At 41.2% G+C, this 20542-nt stretch overlaps 1 protein-coding gene across 4 annotated transcripts in view; it reads left to right on the forward strand.

Moving 5' to 3' along the window:
* Positions 1-20542, forward strand: part of NUP205 (nucleoporin 205) — a 79134-nt gene that overhangs the window by 26868 nt on the left and 31724 nt on the right. For all 4 annotated transcript variants that reach the window (XM_043491447.1, XM_038411213.2, XM_043491457.1 and 1 more), the window contains exons 11-21: positions 50-200; positions 1278-1483; positions 3046-3228; positions 8565-8615; positions 12286-12495; positions 13625-13724; positions 16399-16536; positions 16802-16991; positions 18033-18153; positions 18898-18979; positions 19439-19603. In XM_043491447.1, coding sequence (XP_043347382.1) covers positions 50-200; positions 1278-1483; positions 3046-3228; positions 8565-8615; positions 12286-12495; positions 13625-13724; positions 16399-16536; positions 16802-16991; positions 18033-18153; positions 18898-18979; positions 19439-19603 — 1597 coding nt within the window. The remainder of the gene's footprint in view (positions 1-49; positions 201-1277; positions 1484-3045; positions 3229-8564; positions 8616-12285; positions 12496-13624; positions 13725-16398; positions 16537-16801; positions 16992-18032; positions 18154-18897; positions 18980-19438; positions 19604-20542) is intronic.

A 20542-nucleotide genomic window follows, 5' to 3' on the forward strand; every position in this document is an offset into this window, starting at 1 on the left:
CCAAAATAGGGTTAGATTTCCTTTTAAACATTTACCCTTTTCATTCCAGGTCGTCTTGTCAAAGTTTGTTAGACAAATGGGAGACCTACTCCCCTCCACAATTTACATCCCATATTTGAAAATGCTTCGGGGATTGGCCAGTGGGCCCCAATGTGCTCATTATTGCTTCAGTTTGCTGAAGGTCAATGGCAGCAGTCATGGTAAGAAAGGTGTTTGACAGTAGGCTCACCTCCCAACTCTTTTCCTAGACAAATTAGACAAGAATACAGATCTGGATGAGATTAATTGTAGTTTACTACTTTAGTTAGCTATTATTAGTCTTACACCTTTAGTACAAAGGTAAAACTCATTTTCACTTTCAGTTGTGGTCTGCATAAAGATACTGGTTTATATATGTTAATTAAATATTTGAGTGTCCTGATTATGGGAGTGGCTGAATTCCTAATATATTTAACAGAAAGCTATAAAACATTTTAAAATCAATGAGAGCTTCAATATATCACTTTTGCTCAGTAAAGCATGTTGAAGAGTCACTTATTAGCATAAAAAAGCCAGGCTGTGTATTTGCAAATACATTTTTAAATGATGGCTGGCATTTCTGTGGTTGCTTTTAGAGGCATCCTGAGAAAATGCCATCATTTGTAACACAGGTAATATAAGAGTTTCTGTTTTGTTTTCATACTAGCTTGTCAGGGGAAAAAAATTACGAGACTAACATTGTCTTTACACATTCAGCATGACAAAGGTTCTGATTCATAAACCCATATGATAGCGCGATTAAAACAGTAAACCTATTTTACACCTCATTATCATATTAGTAATGTCATAGCTCTTCAAAAAGACCATAAGAGCACAAAGCTCACCAACACCAGGCGTTTATCATAAACTTTGTTTTCCTCTCTGGCCCACTTTGAATCTGAACTGAAAGTTGAGATCACCGATTTATCTCCAATTCTGGTGTGCCATTGCAGGGTACAGATGGTTAAGGAGAAGGAATGGGGAGGTGTTTTATGGATTTCAATAGGCACTTTTTTTTTTCTCAACTCAGAATGCTTGAAAAATACCTCACATGTTGTGGGCATTAACATAAATGATAAATAATAATAAAAGTGCACAACCTCTTGTAGACAGTGAGAAGAATTTCTTATTACTTCAGCTTCCAGAATACTATGCTGAGTACAAGTTAGGGCAGTTTTTTAAAGTTTGATATCCTCTTTGCCCCCCTGTAAAAGAGCAAAATTATTTTGTAATCAGTTTGAACATTTTTTCTTTTCCAGCTGAAAACATCCAAGGAACAGGTGGCAGCCCTGTCTCCTGGGAGCATTTCTTCCGCTCCTTGATGCTGTATCATGAGCACTTAAGGAAGGATTTGCCAAGTGCAGATAGTGTTCAATACCGTCACCTCCCCCTCCGAGGAATCACCCAGAAAGAACAGGATGGATTGATTTCCTTTTTACAGCTTACAACTACTATAGTGAAGTGGGTAGGTAATCCTTTTCTTTCTTGTGTCTCGCTAGTACGTTTCTGTATCTCTTGCAAGATGACATTTAAACTGACTTACAGATTTGAGTTTGCACGTAACTCACTAGTGGTGACCTATGCCACATTTGCCCAAAATGGCACGCTGGGCAGAGTCAGCTAGCAGGTGCTGTGATTTGTTTTCTGGACTTCATAAGTGATAGCAGGAATGACTGGGTTGGACAAGCACATGATAAAGCAAGAAGGGGCAGGGTCTGTTATTGGTACTGCAAATTGCTGATTTTTAACTTTCAAGACTCCCTTCCCTGTTGTGGAGGAGTTGTCTCTTTCTTTCACAGCTAAGACAAGTTTAAAAGAAATCAAGTCAGAGCTGAAGAACTCTGAGCATTTACATTTAATAATTTGAGAGGGGAAAAGCCAGAAGAAGTAAACTAAAATAAAAGAGAGAAAATGGCAGGGGAAACCAACTGCTAGTGAAACTTAAATCCAGGCTGGGTTTAAATGGCTGCCAGACCTATAGCTGAAAAGGCACCTTGAGTTAAAGGGGTGGAAACCCCAACCAATGGTTATGAAAATAATGTGTCAGTGCAGGCTCTACATAGGTGGTACAGCTTTAGTTCAGTTACTGAACACCCACAATAGGAGAGGGTAATTCTATATTAAGTATGCTTAGAATTATCTAGCTATACTAGAACTGTATGCCAGTTGAAAAGCTTAGCAAGAGGTCTCAGGTATGCTTTAACTAGCCCTACCCAGCTTTTAGATCTTAACAAGTTTAATTTCAACTTAGCGAATGTTAAAAATAGATAATACAGGCTTGTAATAGAAATAATGACAGAGCCCTTATCTGCTCTGGTGTGAAGGGGCTGTTGAAGTATAGGCACTTGATTTCTCTAGAGACAGTTGTGTGAGTGTGTTCCTGCTAGTATATACTTGGGACGTACAGAAGAGACTTGAGCTTCCAGCACATATATGCACAATTCCTTTAGTACATGTTGAAAGAAGAAAGAGGGTGAAATGCTTGTTAATTGTATTCAATTATTTTTAAAAATAAGCTTCTTAATCAATGTTTTTAATCAGTTAAAAGTGATGCTTTAAGTTGGAGCAGTCTTCCATTCTTCCCATCTCTAAGATGTGTTGGGCTAGAAAATGGCATCACCATTGCTTAGGGCTTGTCTACACTACCTGCCAGATTGGTGGGCTGCCATCGATCCAGCGGGGGTCATTTTATCGTATCTAGTATAGATGCGATAAATCGGCTGCGGAGCGCTCTCCCATCGACTCCGGTACTCCACCAGAACAAGAAGCGCAAGCAGAGTCGACGGGAGAGCATCAGCTGTCGACATACTGCAGTGAAGACACTGTGGTAAGTAGATCTAAAGATGTCGATTTCAGCTATGCTATTCACGTAGCTGAAGTTGCGTATCTTAGATGGACCCCTCTCGGTAGTCTAGACAAGCCCTGAGACTTTGAATCATTTGAGTTAGGTGTTGCAAAACTCCAAGACCTTTCAAAGTGACAGTGTGTACTCCACCCTCCCCTCTTGTTTTGTGTATTGTTCTGCAGAGTGAGAATGCTCGTTTGGCACTCTGTGAGCACCCCCAGTGGACTCCAGTGATAGTCATTTTGGGACTCCTACAATGTAGCATCCCTCCCATTTTGAAAGCCGAACTATTAGAGACTCTTACTGCCTTTGGAAAATCTCCTGAGATAGCTGCTTCACTCTGGCAATCACTGGAATATGCACAGGTATTTTAGGATTTCATAGACTGCTTAGAACTGTAGTAACTGAGTCCTGGCTGAATTGTAATATATTTTAACATTATATACTTAAATCTTAGCAGTAATATGACACGCTTTTCCTAAATGCTCTTTTAATCATTTATTTCCATTGCTAATTATCAAATTCACATTGTTTCTTGCTGTAGAAAAGGCCTGTGTACTGATAATAGTGGTGTATTGTTATTGCGCAAGGAAAGGGAATGGGGAGAAGCTGGCCCTTTGAATCATAGGGTATGTCTACACTACGAAATTAGGTCGAATTTATAGAAGTTGGTTTTGTAGAAAGCGTTTTTATAAAGTCGAGTGTGTGTGTCCCCACACAAATGCTCTAAGTGTATGTAGTCGGCGGACTGTGTCCACAGTACCAAGGCAACAGTCGACTTCCGGAGCTTTGCACTGTGGGTAGCTATCCCACAGTTCCCGCAGTCTCCACCACACATTTGAATTCTGGGTAGAAATCCCAGTGCCTGATGGGGCTAAAACCTTGTCGCGGGCAGTTCTGGGTACATATCGGGCCCCCATTCCCTCCCTCGCTCCGTAAAAGCAAGGGCAAACAATCATTTTGCACCTTTTTTTTTTGAGTTACCTGTGCAGACGCCATACCACGGCAAGCATGGAGCCTGCTCAACTAACCGTCACCATACGTCTCCTGGGTGTTGGCGGACATGGTACTGCATTGGTACACAGCAGCAGTTTATTGCCTTTTGGCAGCAGACAGTGCAGTATGACTGGTAGCCGTCGTTGACGTAGTCCTGGGTGCTCTTTTAACCGGGTGCCTGGGCAAACATGGGAGTGACTCAGCCAGGTCATTTCCCTTGTTTCGTCTCATGGCGATTGAGTCCTACCGGCAGTGCACTGTCTTTTAATTTGCAGCCAGCAGAAGACGATGGCCAGTAGTCATACTGCACCGTCTTCTGCCGAGCATCCAGGAGGTGACAATGGCTAGTGGTCGTACTGCACAGTCTGCTGCTAGCATGATGTATAAAGATAGATGAAGTGGCTCAAAACAAGAAATAGACCAGATTTGTTTTGTGTTCATTTTCTCCTCCCTCCCTCTGTGAAATCGATGGCCTGCTAAACCCAGTTTTGAGTTCTGTCCTTGAGGTTTTGAGTTCTATATTTGAGGCGGCCATTCAGTTTCTCACAAAGCCACCCCCTTTGTTGATTTTAATTCCCTTTAAGCCAACCCTGTAAGCCATGTTGTCAGTCGCCCCTCCTTCCGTCAGGGCAACAGCAGACAATCGTTCTGCGCCTTTTTTCTGTGCAGATGCCATGGAGCAATCATGGAGCCCGCTCAGATCACTTTGGCAATTAGGAGCACATTAAACACCACACACATTATCCAGCAGTATATGCAGCACCAGAACCTGGCAAAGTGAAACCGGGCGAGTAGGCGACATCAGCGCGGTGACGAGAGTGATGAGGACATGGACACAGACTTCTCTCAAAGCACGTGCCCTGCCAATGTGGGCATCATGGTGCTAATGGGGCAGGTTCATGTGGTGGAATGCCGATTCTGGGCTCGGGAAACAAGCACAGACTGGTGGGACCGCATAGTGTTGCAGGTCTGGGACGATTCCCAGTGGCTGCGAAACTTTCGTATGCGTAAGGGCACTTTCATGGAACTTTGTGACTTGCTTTCCCCTGCCCTGAGGCGCAAGAATACCAAGATGAGAGCAGCCCTCACAGCTGAGAAGTGAGTGGCAATAGCCCTGTGGAAGCTTGCAACACCAGACAGCTACCAGTAAGTCGGGAATCCATTTGGAGTGGGCAAATCTACTGTGGGGGCTGCTGTGATGCAAGTAACCAACACAATCAAAGATCTGTTGATATCAAGGGTAGTGACCCTGGGAAATGTGCAGGTCATAGTGGATGGCTTTGCTGCAATGGGATTCCTTAACTGTGGTGGGGCTATAGATGGAATGCATATCTGTATCTTGGGACCAGAGCACCAAGCCAGCGAGTACATAAACCTCAAGGGGTACTTTTCAATAGTGCTGCAAGCACTGCTGGATCACAAGGGACGTTTCACCAACATCAACGTGGGATGGCCGGGAAAGGTACATGACGCTTGCATCTTCAGGAACTCTGGTCTGTTTCAAAAGCTGCAGGAAAGGACTTTCTTCCCAGACCAGAAAATAACGGTTGGGGATGTTAAAATGCCGATAGTTATCCTTGAGGACCCAGCCTACCCCTTAATGCCATGGCTCATGAAGCCATACATAGGCAGCCTGGAGAGTAGTCAGGAGCTGTTCAACTACAGGTTGAGTAAGAGCCGAATGGTGGTAGAATGTGCATTTGGACGTTTAAAAGCGCGCTGGCGCAGTTTACTGACTCGGTTAGACCTCAGCGAAACCAATATTTCCACTGTTATTACTGCTTGCTGTGCGCTCCACAATATCTGTGAGAGTAAGGGGGAGACGTTTATGGCGGGGTGGGAGGTTGAGGCAAATCGCCTGGCTGCTGGTTACGCACAGCCAGACATCAGGGCGGTTAGAAGAGCACAGAAGGGTGCGATGCGCATCAGAGAAGCTTTGAAAACCAGTTTCATGACTGGCCAGGCTACGGTGTGAAAGTTCTGTTTGTTTCTCCTTGATGAAACCCCCTGCCCCTTGGTTCACTCTACTTCCCTGTAAGCTAACCACCCTCCCCACCTCCATTCGATCACCACTTGCAGAGGCAATAAAGTCATTGTTGCTTCACATTCATGCATTCTTTATTAATTCATCACACAAATAGGGGGATAATTACCAAGGTAGCCTAGGAGGGGTAGTGGAGGAGGGAAGGACGAGGCCACATAGCACTTTAAAAGTTTAAAACTTATTGAATGCCAGCCTTCTGTTACTTAGGCAATCCTCTGTGGTGGAGTGGCTGGGTGGCCGGAGGCCCCCCCACCGCGTTCTTGGGCATCTGGGTGAGGAGGCTATGGAACTTGGTGAGGAGGGTGGTTGATTACACAGGGGCTGTAGCGGCGGTCTGTGCTCCAGCTGCCTTTTCTGCAGCTCAACCATACGCTGGAGCGTATTAGTTTGATCCTCCAGCAGCCTCAGCATTGAATCCTGCCTCCTCTCATCATGCTGCTGCCACCTTTCAGCTTCAGCCCTCTCTTCAGCCCGCCACTTACTCTCTTCAGCCCGCCACCTCTCCTCCTGGTCATTTTGTGCTTTCCTGCACTCTGACATTGTCTGCTTCCATGCATTCGTCTGTGCTCTGTCAGTGTGGGAGGACAGCATGAGATCAGAGAACATTTCATCGCGAGTGCGTTTTTTTCGCCTTCTAATCTTCGCTAGCCTCTGGGAAGGAGAAGATCCTGTGATCCTTGAAACATATGCAGCTGGTGGAGAAAAAAAAAGGGACAGTGGTATTTGAGAAGACACATTTTATAGAACAATGGGTACACTCTTTCACGGTAAACCTTGCTGTTAATGTTACATACATAGCACGTGCTTTCGTTACAAGGTCGCATTTTGCCTCCCCCCCCCCCCCGCATGGCTAACAGCGGGGAACATTTCTGTTCAGCCATAGGCAAACAGCCCAGCAGGAACGGGCACCTCTGAATGTCCCCTTAAGAAAAGCACCCTATTTCAACCAGGTGACCATGAATGATATCACTCTCCTGAGGATAACACAGAGAGATAAAGAGTGGATGTTGTTTGAACGCCAGCGAACATACACTGCAATGCTTTGTTTTACAATGATTCCCGAGTACGTGCTACTGGCCTGGAGTGGTAAAAGTGTCCTACCATGGTGGATGGAATAAGGCTGCCCTCCCCAGAAACCTTTTGCAAAGGCCTTGGGAGTATATCCAGGAGAGCCACGAATGCCAGGGCAAATTAATCATTAAACATGCTGGCTTTTAAACCTTTTATAGTATTTTAAAAGGTACACTCACCAGAGGTCCTTTCTCCGTTGGTGGGTCCGGGGGGTACTGGCTCCAGGTCCAGGGTGAGAAACAGTTCCTGGCTGTCGGGAAAACCGGTTTCTCCACTTGTTTGCTGTGAGCTATCTACAGCCTCCTCATCATAGTCTTCCTCGTCCCCAAAACCTCCTTCAGTGTTGCCTCCCTCTCCATTGAAGGAGTCAAACAACACGGCTGGGGTAGTGGTAGCTGAACCCCCTAAAATGGCATGCAGCTCATCATAGAAGCGGCATGTTTGGGGCTCTGAACCGAAGCGGCCGTTTGCCTCTCTGGTTTTCTGGTAGGCTTGCCTCAGCTCCTTAAGTTTCACGCGGCACTGCTTTGGGTCCCTGTTATGGCCTCTGTCCTTCATGCCCTGGGAGATTTTGACAAATGTTTTGGCATTTCGAAAACTGGAACGTAGTTCTGATAGCACGGATTCCTCTCCCCATACAGCGATCAGATCCCGTACCTCCCGTTCAGTCCGTGCTGGAACTCTTTTGCAATTTTGGGACTCCATCATGGTCACCTCTGCTGATGAGCTCTGCATGGTCACTTCTGCTGATGAGCTCTGTGTGGTCACCTGCAGCTTGCCACACTGGCCAAATAGGAAATTGAAATTCAAAAGTTCGCGGGCCTTTTCCTGTCTACCTGGTCAGTGCATCTGAGTTGAGTGTGCTGTCCAGAGCGGTCACAATGGAGCACTCTGGGATAGCTCCCGGAGGCCAGTACCATCTAATTGCGTCCACAGTACCCCAAATTCGACCCAGCAAAACCGATTTCAGCGCTAATCCCCTTGTCGGGGGCGGAGTAAGGAAATTGATTTTAAGAACCCTTTAAGTCGAAAAAAAGGGCTTTGTCATGTGGACAGGTGCAGGGTTACATCGATTTAACGCTGCTAAATTCGACCTCAATGCCTAGTGTAGACCAGGGTATAGAATCTCCGGCTTAGAAGGGACCTCAGGAGGTCGCCTAGTCCAACCCCCTGCTCAAAGCAGGATCAGTCCCCAACTCGCATACCAGGGGAAATGTAAAGATCTGTGAATCCCGAAGTAATGCTATTGTAAGAGATCACAAGATAGCGTTTGACATCTCTAGATGTTATAGGAGTGACATCACTGCACTGGAAGGAGTTCTGTCCAGTGCTTGGCTGAAATGAAGCAACATGACGTAGCCCTTTGAGGGTTGGGGGGTAAAAGTGAATGTGGAGGATCTGTACAACTCTCAGAGATGGGCAGTCCATTGTTCTATCAGCTGATTAGAGATTTTTTTTTTTAAAAGCTCCTGTTCCCCTTGAAAGAAGTGGTTAGTAGGGAGTACAATAAGCATTTTTTGTACATGTAAACATCAGCTATTTCTGTTAGTAGCTATGTAGAAACACATTTTTTTCCCCTTTCTGTTTAAGATATTACAGACTGTAAGAGCTCCAGGCCAGAGGCAAGCAACTGGCATTGAGGTAAGGGTTCTTCTCTTCTAGGAAGCCACTTTGATTTCTATACAGATGAGTGCAAGGGGGAAAATTTAGAGGTTGTGCCTGCTATTGAGTCTTGGAATAAAATCCCTCTTTGCTTTGTATCTGTTATTCCCAAACCTACTCATGGCTCCTAGAAGTCTGTTTTTATTTTGCTTTGTAAATCTAATGGAGTTCTTAAAATTTGTTTGGCCATGCCTAGCAGCTTTCTAATATGTGTGGAATAGATGTCTTTGCCCTTCTTTCCTCACTGCTTGCTTGTTATGTACACATTTTTCTAGAATTCCTAGACTGCTTATTGTTTCCTGTATTTCATTTTTTCTGCATTATCACTCAGTTTTAAGTCACATAAAATCCGTTGTGGTTTAGCTAGAAAAAGGAATCATACTCATTTTTGCTTATCAGTATGGATTAGTGCATCAGACTTTTGTAGGTATTCTTGCTCTCATTTGTTTTCAGACTTTTCCTCCCTCCATCCCCCTTTAAACAAAACACATGTAAAGGTTACATTCTAATCAGACATGCAATGTATATCATTATAGTTGGGCAGTAGTTCCATTATAGCTAAGGTTGAAACTTGTTTACGTTTAACAGGTGGTTTAAGGGCAAATCTACACTACCCTGCTACATCCACACAGCTGCACCAATGCGTTGGTGCTGCTGTACCCTTCTGGTGTAGATAATTATTGCACTCCGCGAGAGGCAGAACCTATGTCCACAGGAGAGTGTCTCCCGTCGACATTGTGCAGTGTGGCCACTGCTTTAATTTGATGCAACTTGCATCACTCAGAGAGGTGTCCCCAAATAAATACCACATTAATTTTTTTGCAGTTCTTAAGTTCTTATAACTTTTTGTGGACCCATCTGTTGTTCTTATTATAGTTCTGATCCTCCCATAACTGATCTCACCCACTCAGAATTGATTTTTAGCTAGTGTCTAACACTCATTTTTCTCTTGGAAAAACCAATATTTAAAAAGTTGTTAAAGCTGGATTTACAATGTGGGTTGAGACAAACCGGCAAGTGTGTCCCAGACCTGACTAAGAGCTCTGCTTTTCTCTCTCGCCAAAGGAATTTGGTCCAATTAAACTATATTATTACCTCGTCCACCTTGTGTCTCTAAAGCCAGAGAAAGTAATTTGTGCATGTACAGCAGGAATGGGGCAAGACAGAGTGTAGGCAGTCTGATGTTAGAGTAAGTGGGTGGCTAAAGGTGATGTGCTGTGGCTATTCAGCCCAAGCAGTACCCACATACATTCAGTTTGAATCCTGCCCATGAAAGCTTGCTGAGAATGTGTGTTGTACTCATTAGTTGCTCTGTCTGTATTCTGCAGAGGCTCCTTCTAGAAGTTTTGTCCCGATACAAAGCTTATGACTTAAGAGCCAATATTTGAGTATAGTCCCCATATGCATACTCATTTTACATTAGAAGTATTGTCAAGGAAATAGCTTAATTAAACAAAGGGAAGATGGAAGACTAGTAAGCAGCAGCACTAGGATAATGTGATCATGCTGTATGCATCTAATTCCTGAGCAGTGAGACTGAGTGTGATCAAAGAAAAGCAAGTAGCTGCAATTCCTATGTCAGCATGATCAAAGGGGATAGTGAGCATCAGCAAATGCACTTGTAATAGAGAGCCCTATTCTCAAGGCTGGCATAAGGTCAACATTGACTAATGTGGTGCCAGCATACTATCATCAGTCGAAAAGTAACTTATGTTTATAAGCATAGAATAAATATAGAAAACAAATCTCAACTTTATGCAGTAATTCATATGATCTACACAAACCAAAGATTCATGCCTATCAGTTTTATCTCTCAATTGTAATTTTTGTGTGTAAAAAAAAACAAAAGGAGGTGGAGGGGAGTCTGAAGGAAATGTCAGACACTAGGAAAAAATTAGTCGCTTGGCCCTTAAAAACAGTCACATCAAACAATATTTTTGCCTCACATGTTGCTATAGAAAAATCAAGCAATGAACAAATTACAGTAAACCTTTAAGAATTATATTACGATGCAAAAAAGAGAGAGTTTGTAGACCTTTTTCACTCCAGTTAAAATGGAAATCTTGGTGCAGCCTTAACTGTGGGTGACATTACCAACCCATATAACATTGCTGGGTTACATTAGTGCTAAGCGTAGAGATAAAGGTGCAGATTTGGAGTCATTTGATCAAGGGATCCCTCAGATGCTGCCTCCCTCCAATAAGTCTTATTTTAATATTCAAATTTCTTTAAAACCAGAGGTGTAACAGGATTGTTTTGAATTGATATTCTACAGCACTGGGAGAGGGGAGCATACACCCATTGAGATGAAGGGGTCACTTCACATTCTGATTTCTTGTGTCAGGCTGCATTAATTTCCATGGGCTGATTTGATTCAGCGGAGCATTCAGACTTGCTGTGCTGCAGGGGATAGTACAGAGTCCATTCCCTCTACATGAGGTCTTGAAGAAAAGTAAAAAGTATGAGGCTCCCCACCATTGCTGCCTCCAGCTGGTAGATATGCTCCTCTGTTACCACCTTCATTCCTTCTCATGGCTGCTCCAGCCCTATTGGGAGCATAGAGGGGTCAGGAGGAGGGCAGAGCCAGTAGAGAGTGGCAGTGAGGTGTTCCCAGCCTTGTGCCTTCCCACAGGCACCCCTCAATCATGCTCCCACACTACCACCACTTCCTCAAAATTCCAGGAAAAGTCACTGCCCAAACACTTTAATGCAGAGTTAAGGTTGACTGGCGATGCCTTGTGTCCTCCCAGAACACTGAGTCGTTCCTCATGTCTGCTTATCAGCCCAGACTGATTCCTACTTACCGTATATCCCCAATGGCCATTGCCACTTCCAGAGGACGGAGTAGAGATTGTAGGATCGGGCAGTTGTGTACCGTAATTCTGTATTAGCTGGTTTTCAGAGGTTTAAGTACAGGTGCATTTAGCATCTTAGAACAGTATAAGGCACTGCCAGTCAATCTTAATTCTGTGTAAACAACAATTTTAAGAGGTGAATGTACTATAAACTATTATCTGTCCTCTTTTCCAACATTGTTTTTAAAATCACCTAATGGCCAAGACACTTGAAAACTGGTGGCAGCTTAGAATATGTTTTAGGCTACAATCTTGAAATCTGATGCATATAAGAGGACTTCTGTGCCTGTGCAGAGTCCCACAGAAGATAATTGGATGTAGTGTTGGAGCCAGCACATGTGCATCACATTGTGGGTTCGGGCTTTGCTTGTTTTTGTGGTGAGTAGTGGTGAAGAAAATGGTATTGCTATTAAAAAGAATGGTAGATAAAGCAACAGTAGAGCTTAATAAGAGTAAGAGCTATCACTACATTATAATGCTAATTGCTTTTCAAATAATGAAGGGTCAAAGTAGGTAACTTCTTAAATTAAAAAAAAAAATTGGGCCCAATCCTACTTTCCCTGTGCACCCTGACTCCCACTGAAGTCAATGAGAATGAATTTCAGTTATTTCAGCCTTCAGTCAACATTCCCTTCCCTTTTTTTGGTTGTGTTTCAGCCTTATTATTTTGAATGTATGTTGATTTTAATTACAAATCTTTTGAGGTGGAATCTTGTTGCTGTTGTCTGGTTCTTTAGTGTTATTTCTTAAGTTGAGGTCTTGATGGGTTTTTTTTCCCCCCTCCTCTTGGGAAGGTTGAACTGAATGAGGTTGAATCTCGGTGTGAGGAGTATCCTTTAACCCGCGCCTTCTGTCGGCTAATCAGCACGCTGGTGGAGAGTTCATTCCCTTCTAACTTGGGGGCAGGACTGCGCCCACCAGGCTTTGACCCCTATCTCCAGTTCCTCAGAGACACTGTGTTTCTCCGATTTCGCACCAGAGCTTATCGGATTGCTGCTGAAAAGGTAATTTTTAGTTGTGAAGATAGTTCTTTTGGGACTAAAGCACTTTAGTCCCTGGCCTCGGAAGAGCTGTGATGTGCAAGTTTGATGCAGCTGTGATGAGGCCATGGATTCTTTAAATCAAAGCTGTAGCCAAATGACATCCTCCACTCCTGAGAAGCAGATTGCAGAGAGATTTACAGTATATATCTTCATTGTTCAAGACTCGCTTGGTTGTCCGTAAAGGACTAGAAGCACTGAGTTTCTTGATACTAACACATTAAATCGACAAGATGTAATAGCCTTTCAACAGCCAGCAAGGAGATGTCGAAGTTTGCCAATGAGCAAATGTGCAGCACAGAATGTAGCCTGGAAAGAGCATTTTCAAACACCACTGTTTGCATTGTCAAAAGCAGGCTAAAATTAGTAAACGGTCGGGGTGAGAGTTCTATTGGGTTTCCATACTCCTTTGGTATGATAAGAACTCTATTTCTGAAAGTAAAGAGTCTCTAACCACGTGAGAAATACATGGAATTAGCTATCCGCAGTTGTTACATTATGATATTTTATAAATTGCTTTGTTACCAGAATTTTACCAGTTTGGCTAATGATTGCTAAACCTAAGTAGCTTTCATAGACCTGAATAATTAGAACCTTCATCCACCAGTTAGTTCTTTCATCATGACCATTTCACAAGATTATTTAACCAAATAGCGTTAACATAGTATTGTAACTTTTTGAAGCATGGAATTTGAGTTCCTCAATATGCTTTTTTGATGAAAATGCATTTACATTGAAAGTGGAGTGACCCAGGCAGGCAAACAGTCAAGTTTACCAGCATATTCATTCTTTTATACATTTCAGAATAAGTTTGCATCTGGTTTTGAATATATGAAAAATAACTATCGTTATATTTGCAGATGTTCTTTTTAGTTCAAAAAAGCACACTGATAGTTTTTCAAATTCTCTGACTTGAGCAATTTCCTACTGCTGCGGGATGGTAATTTTAAAAGCAGACACATTTTTCTTGAAGTCTTGCCCAATCCATTGTTGACTTGTTTTATTTTCCCTTCTAGTTATATTGTTCTGTCATCCCGATTTTGTGAATATTAATAATATCCTGTGTGGTGTGTTTTTTTGTGGTTGTCCACAGTGGGAGGTAGCTGAGGTGGTTCTGGAGGTTTTTTACAAGCTGCTAAGAGACTACGAACCTCAACTTGAAGACTTTGCGGACCAATATGTGGAGTTACAAGGTTAATTAGTTCATTTATGTACTGTCAAACAAGATTATTACTTTCACTCTACTTCCATACCTCTGTATTGTGATCTTATCACATTTTACAAGCAAGCGGAGTCCATGCTTAGATAGGAAATATCCAAGAAACTCTAATGTGCTGCTGACTCAGTAGGCTGCACTCTTTTCTGAATCAATGCCCCAGCATGGAACTAGGGGGCAATGTGCTTCTGGAGGTGGTGTCTTTAAGATGAGATATAAAACTGACATCCTGCACATTTGTGGTCATTAAAGATCCCATAGCACACTCAGAAGATTAGGAGCATCATGACCAAAATTGAATTAGGAAGTTACATTTTGTTGACCAGAACTTGTCCTGCAATTTCATTTAGAGATTGTAGTATGAATATTCTATACAGTTAAGCAGCTGCTTCCTTTCACTCTGGATGGTGGTGAAGTAATTTTTTGCATATGTATAATTTGTGAAGCACTTTGCATTCCTTCAGAAAGAATAATATAATATAAGATGTTGGAGCACTTTTTTGTTGTGTATTTTCTAATCCCTTGCCCCCGCATACCACAGCAGAAAACATCCTGCCATACGGCAATAAATTGCTAGTTACCAGGACCCAAGGAGGCAAGTGAACTGTCTGTCAAGATTGGTAGAAAAGCACAACCCACTCACTTACTCAGTCTTTTCCTCCTTGCATACTAGCATCCAGATTCCTTTAGTTTGAGTCTTTGTGTTTTCTTCTTGCTCTTTCTCTATAGAAGGTAGAAGAAAAGAATGCAGAAAGAAGTGCGATAGGCCGAAAGGCAGTAGGGAAAAGAACGTTCTTCTTAGTTGTAGAAGGAAGAGGGCATCAGGTCAAAGCTTACCCTGTGGATCAAAAGCTCTAAACCAGTTTTACAGGACTCAGTTCTTGTCCTCTGCTGATTCTAATTAGTAGATGCTGTTTTCTTTATATTGTAGACTTGCTATGGCATGTTCCTGTCCTTTTGTGAGAGATGATCTTTTCTTCTAGTCCAACTGCTTGCTCTCACAGGTGGGGTGTGGGTCTGACTGAAAATAGGTGCTTATAGTCCTTAAAGTAGCCACATATTTGAAAAGATAGGAGTTGGTGGAAATGCCAACCTTGAACTTATGGGTCTAGGCTTTAAACCTTATATCTTGTCTCCATGACATGGAAACCAGATTGGGGAAATGATAATTGGTTCACTTTTTAGGACTGGATCTCAATTTATTAATTACTGGCTATATGGGGAGACATCAGTCATTTGCCTACTGTCTTCTGTGGTTTACCAATAACCATTTGGCAGCTGGTTTGAGGGGAACCTCTCTGCCTTAGGACATAGGCACTGCTACTTTATGAGAAAAAAACATTATATTTATTGTGACTTTGCATTAGATTTTCTAGTAACTATAATTATCTCATTAAAAACAGCATTTAACAATTTATTTTTACTTTGAGATTTTAAATATCTTATTCTTGGGCCTGAATTTCTGTTTCTATGGCTTATATCTAAATCTCCATTGTAATCACACAGCCAGTTAAGGATGCTTACTTGATGTGTTCTGTAGCCAATTTTCTATTGATGTTACTGAACAGTGAAGGTTATCTAGTTTAGAAATGATTCATTCTAGGATGTTAAAATTAGTACTTCCTGAACTCAACTTTAATGAGGGATACTACTCTTCTGAGGCCAAGAAAGAAGGCAATTGCTGCATTATAGTGAGTTTGAGGCTAAAGTTGAGTTTATTCATCTTAGTTTTGTACTGCACATTTTTTAATGTGAGGTTTCCTCTTAAAATTTTTCTCTAAGTGATGCTTGTTAATTTGCAACAGGCTCAAAGAGCCTTTAGAAACAGTGCTTAGGTGGAGAGACAGGCAGAAATATGTCTTTCTAGTAAGTTTGGCACAGACTGGAAGGCCTCTAGATCACACAGTAAAAAGGATCCTTTCAGCTCCAGTGTTTGTGTCCTACATCATCTTCCTTTGTCTTGTTTAGGGGGATAAGTAAACTGGGAGTGTTAATGTAGACTTTTTCTTATTTACAACGTTATTTCTTTTGCCAGTTGATTTTGTTTTCTGATGACCTTTGAGTATCATACGAACAATAGGGGTTGGACTAGATGACCTCCTGAGGTCCCTTCCAACCCTGATATTCTATGAATATCTATGAATAGTTTTCTTCTACACTCAAGTTCATTGCAGCAGATATTTATAATACGTATATCAAACATTTCATTCATCATCAGTTTTCTTTTTTCCTCTCACAAGGCCTTCAAAGGAATCTGAAGTAATGCAAATTTGTTTCTGTAATCTAAAAACATCCTGAAGAACCCAGAGTAGGTGATTCTGAAGAGATTGTGGCTTGGGCATCCTTTATTGATTTAAATGTAAAGGTTGGATGTTTCCAGGAAGAGTACATCTGGTGAAAGCTAAAATTCTGCTTTTAGATTTCAAAGTCTGTCTTTTGGCAATCGCCCACCGCTATTCTTTTCTAGCTTTTATGAGCTGCTATCTGCTTAAGTGGCTTTTGGGTGGAAAGTGCTCCAAAGAATTTTCCTGTGATGTATCACATTGTAGCTATTGTTGAGATGTTTTCTGGTATGGAATGGAGTAAGAGGATGCCTCTGACAAACAGAAGTAGTAGTAAGTAATTTCCCCCATTTTCTTTTTCTTTTTTAGGAGAAGAAATAATAGCACATAAACCACCGGGATTCAGTCTGATGTATCATTTATTGAATGAGTCACCAATGTTGGAACTGTCCCTTAGTCTGCTGGAAGAAGGGGTTAAACAGCTTGATACGTATGCCCCCTTTCCTGGTATGTGCCATTAGTGTATTTTTAAAATATTAATGAAGAGTTTACCAACAGTGATATAACACCGGTATTTCTATATATATTTTGTTTCTCAAATATATAAAGTTCTAAGGGAAGATAATTGAAAAAAGTTAACAGATCTCAAGGTACTTTTCTGACAGAGTACTTTGATGAGCTGTTCAAATATTACCTTTTTGTAGAGGCTCCAGGAATTGTGGCTTGCTTTGTAACTATTGTATGTGTTTGCTTTTTTGCTTATGTACTGTAGGGAAGATGCATTTGGAGAAAGCAGTGCAATATTGCCTTGCACTTCTTAATCTGACCCTACAGAAGGAGAACCTCTTCATGGACCTCTTACGTGAGAGCCACCTTTCCCTAATTGTCACACCTCTGGAACAGCTGCTGCAAGGAATCAACCCCCGCACTAAAAAGGCAGACAATGTGGTAAACGTTGCCAGGTAGGCACAAATTACTTTGGGAGGCAGGCACTTCGGCTGTGTTGGAAAGTGAAGAGAGGCCATTGTGGCTGTAATTCTTCAGTTTCATCCACACAGAAGACCCTTCTGCTTGCTCAGAGCCTCGCTGCACGGTGAATTCTGCACAGCTTGAAGGGTCCACCTGCATACATTTGATTGCAAGAGTGGGGCAATTCCTCTGTTCTGAGGAATTCTTCTGAGTTACTCATACTTTTTGTGAAATTCCGAACTTTTAATTTCATTGCTTACTTGTGTATAACCTTCATTTCTCCAACCTGGACTTTTTCACGATAGCCATAGATTCGGCCAGTAAACGTTCCTTTGACCCAATCTGCCACCCTAGCCTTTTGCAGCACTGCTCGTTAATTATTCCCATTAAAGGGATACTATTAACTTGATTTTCAAACGGAGAGCAATGCAGTTTTAAATACCACACTTGCCATTGAGTCCCTCTGCCAATGTTTGTGGTTTACACTGGCATTTTACTATAGGCAGGCCAATACAAACAACTGGAAAACTGACTACAGAGGAGAAACAGTGAAATCTTTACACACACAGCCCTGTAAAAACAAAGTGTGTAGTTTTTTCTCTAATCCTCTTGTTATCGTAATCTCAGATGTTGCATATAGCAATAGTAAGTATACAGTTTTCAGATAGATGTCTTTCAGACCATTGCTCTTTGTCCACCTATTTCCTTAGGGTGTGTCCAAATGTCTTCTTTCATTTATATTGACCCCTTTAAGGTGGATATAGGGTAAAGGAAACGGCAGAAAAATTTCTGGGAGTAATCTCTCTCCTGGTCAGTCTTTATTACTGATGGTGAGAGGGTTTAGCTGCTGTGAACCTTTGTAGACAAAATTCTCAATCTATAATTTAAAAAGTTTGCTATATATACAGGATTATTCAGATTTTATTTTAAATTGTTTCAGTTTACAAATGTTCTTTTTTCCTCTGGATAGTATTCTCTGGGAACTCTGGAGTGACCAACAATTTAATTACATTATTCTTGCAATTTTTTTAAAGGTATCTTTATCATGGCAACAGCAATCCTGAACTGGCTTTTGAAAGTGCCAAGATCCTTTGTTGCATTTCTTGTAACTCCAACATTCAGATAAAGCTAGTAGGAGATTTCACACATGATCAGGTAACCACCATTCTGTTTGAATTTGGGGGAAGAAAGTAGTGAAGGGAAAACAATACTTTTACTACTTAATAAAAACAAACCTAGATTATATATGATAAGGCTACATAGTGCCTTGTCTATACAAAAAGCTTATTTTTCCATAGCACAGGGGTTCTCAAACTGGGGGTTGGGACCCTTCGGGGGGGGGGGAGGGGTGTCGCAAGCTGTCAACCTCCACCCCAAACTCCACTTTTCCTCCAGCATTTAAAATACTGTTAAATGTGTTAAAACGGGTGTTTAATTTATAAAGGGAGTCGCACTCAAAGACTTGCTATGTGAAAGGGGTCACCAGTACAAAAGTTTGAGAACTGCCATAGCACCATAAAGATTGGCTACTTATTCATGGCATTACGTTTTTTAATGGAACCTTTACCACGATAAGGAGCAGACAGTTTTGTATGACATACTAACCCTTTTCTTTGGTTAGACTGTTCTCCCTAGGGGAGGTTAATATAACGTATTTTTAAGATGTTAGAGTTTAAAATATTATTTATCATGTGGCTTAACAGTTGACGTATGCTTAGAACAGTTAAGGCCCCGATAATGAATGCTCACTAGTATGATCACATTTTTGTCAATGAAATTTACACCTGTGTGTGAAACTATAAAATTTCATTTTTTAAAATAATCTTGTACTTAAATCAGTGTTTTATCTTCATCAAAATTCTGTGTTTTTCATTCCCAACCTTCCATTTCTGAATCCAGAGCATAAGTCAGAAGCTGATGGCTGGGTTTGTGGAGTGTTTGGACAATGAAGATGCAGAGGAATTAATTAATCCAGAAGATGGTATGTGACTGGTCACATTTTATTTACATGATTATCTTTTGTATAGATTTCAAATTGCATGTATTTCCTTAGCGTGCTTTCAGCAAGTACAACTTTCAAATTACTGAGCAAGTAAACCCTGAAACCGTTATGGTTTTGGCATCTCAATTACACAGAGGGCCCCATAGTTGGATGAAGAGTATTCCTTGTTTATTTTAAATTAGGACAATATTGTAAGAACAGCCTGTTCAAAATTGAACCAGTTCTTAAGAGAAAATATTATAAATTGCTCTCGACAAATTGTGTAGGATTATATTCAATAGTTATTTGGAATTAATTCCTGGAAATTTCTAGAGTGATCTGAGTTTTACTTGTAGCTTTCTTTTATTTGGTTTGTATGTTGTGGTGAGGGAAGGCCATGCAGTATTTACATTATTTTCATTTTAGTTTTCATCTGACCTTTTTTCACTTTCTAATAAGATCTGGAATCTGAAAAGAAGCAGTCTCGGATCCACCATGAAACAAAAATTCACATCCTGAACCTTCTCATCACCTCTCTGGAGTGCAGTCCACCGAACCTGGCCCTGTATTTTTTGGGGTATGAACTGAAGAAACCTGTCAGCACCACAAATCTGCAAGATCCAGGTATGTGGATGAAAAGGGGATCTAGCATTTATCTAGCTTTTGTATCAATGTTGAGACAATGTATTGGAAAGCTCAGTGGAAGAAATCCTGATTCCTCGTTCATGATATCAAAGGGAATGGCCTTAACCTTAAAGAATTGGATTTTAAAAGTATATTGATACTCAAATATGGAGTGTAAGCTACCATAGGACACATTCTTTTACGCAGTAAGGAGAACCTGGAGATATACAGATGCTAACCTGGTTTGAACCAGTTTTATCACGTAGGAGTTGGCCTTTCTCTCCTCAAGGTAATCTGTGGAAGAAGAAAGTGAATTTTTGCCTTGTAAGATGTATAAAAAAGGCCTGTAAAATGTGTCTGAGCATGGGTGGATTTTCTTTTGTTTTTGCTTGTTAGAAACCTTTTAGAAGTGTCAGGAATAGCAAGTCTCTTTAAAAAAAAAAAAAAAAAATTATTTGCGATTAATCACACTGTTAAACAATAGAATACCAAATGAAATTTATTGAATATTTTTGGATCTTTTCTCCAGTTTCAAATATATTTATTTCAGTTACGACACAGAATACAAAGGTTTCAGAGTAGCAGCCGTGTTAGTCTGTATTCGCAAAAAGAAAAGGAGTACTTGTGGCACCTTAGAGACTAAGGATGCATCCGATGAAGTGAGCTGTAGCTCACGAAAGCTTATGCTCTAATAAATTTGTTCGTCTCTAAGGTGCCACAAGTACTCCTTTTCTTTTTACAGAATACAAAGTGTACAGTGCTCACTTTATATTTATTTTGATTACAAATATTTGCACTGTAAAAAACAAAAGAAATAGATTTTTCAGTTCACCTAACAAGTATTGTAGTGCAATCTCTTTATCATGAAAGTTGAACTTACAAATGTAGAATTATGTACAAAAAAATAACTGCATTCAAAAATAAAACAACATAAAACTT

The sequence above is a fragment of the Dermochelys coriacea genome, chromosome 1 (assembly GCF_009764565.3).
Source record: "Dermochelys coriacea isolate rDerCor1 chromosome 1, rDerCor1.pri.v4, whole genome shotgun sequence".
Lineage (NCBI taxonomy): Eukaryota > Metazoa > Chordata > Testudines > Dermochelyidae > Dermochelys > Dermochelys coriacea.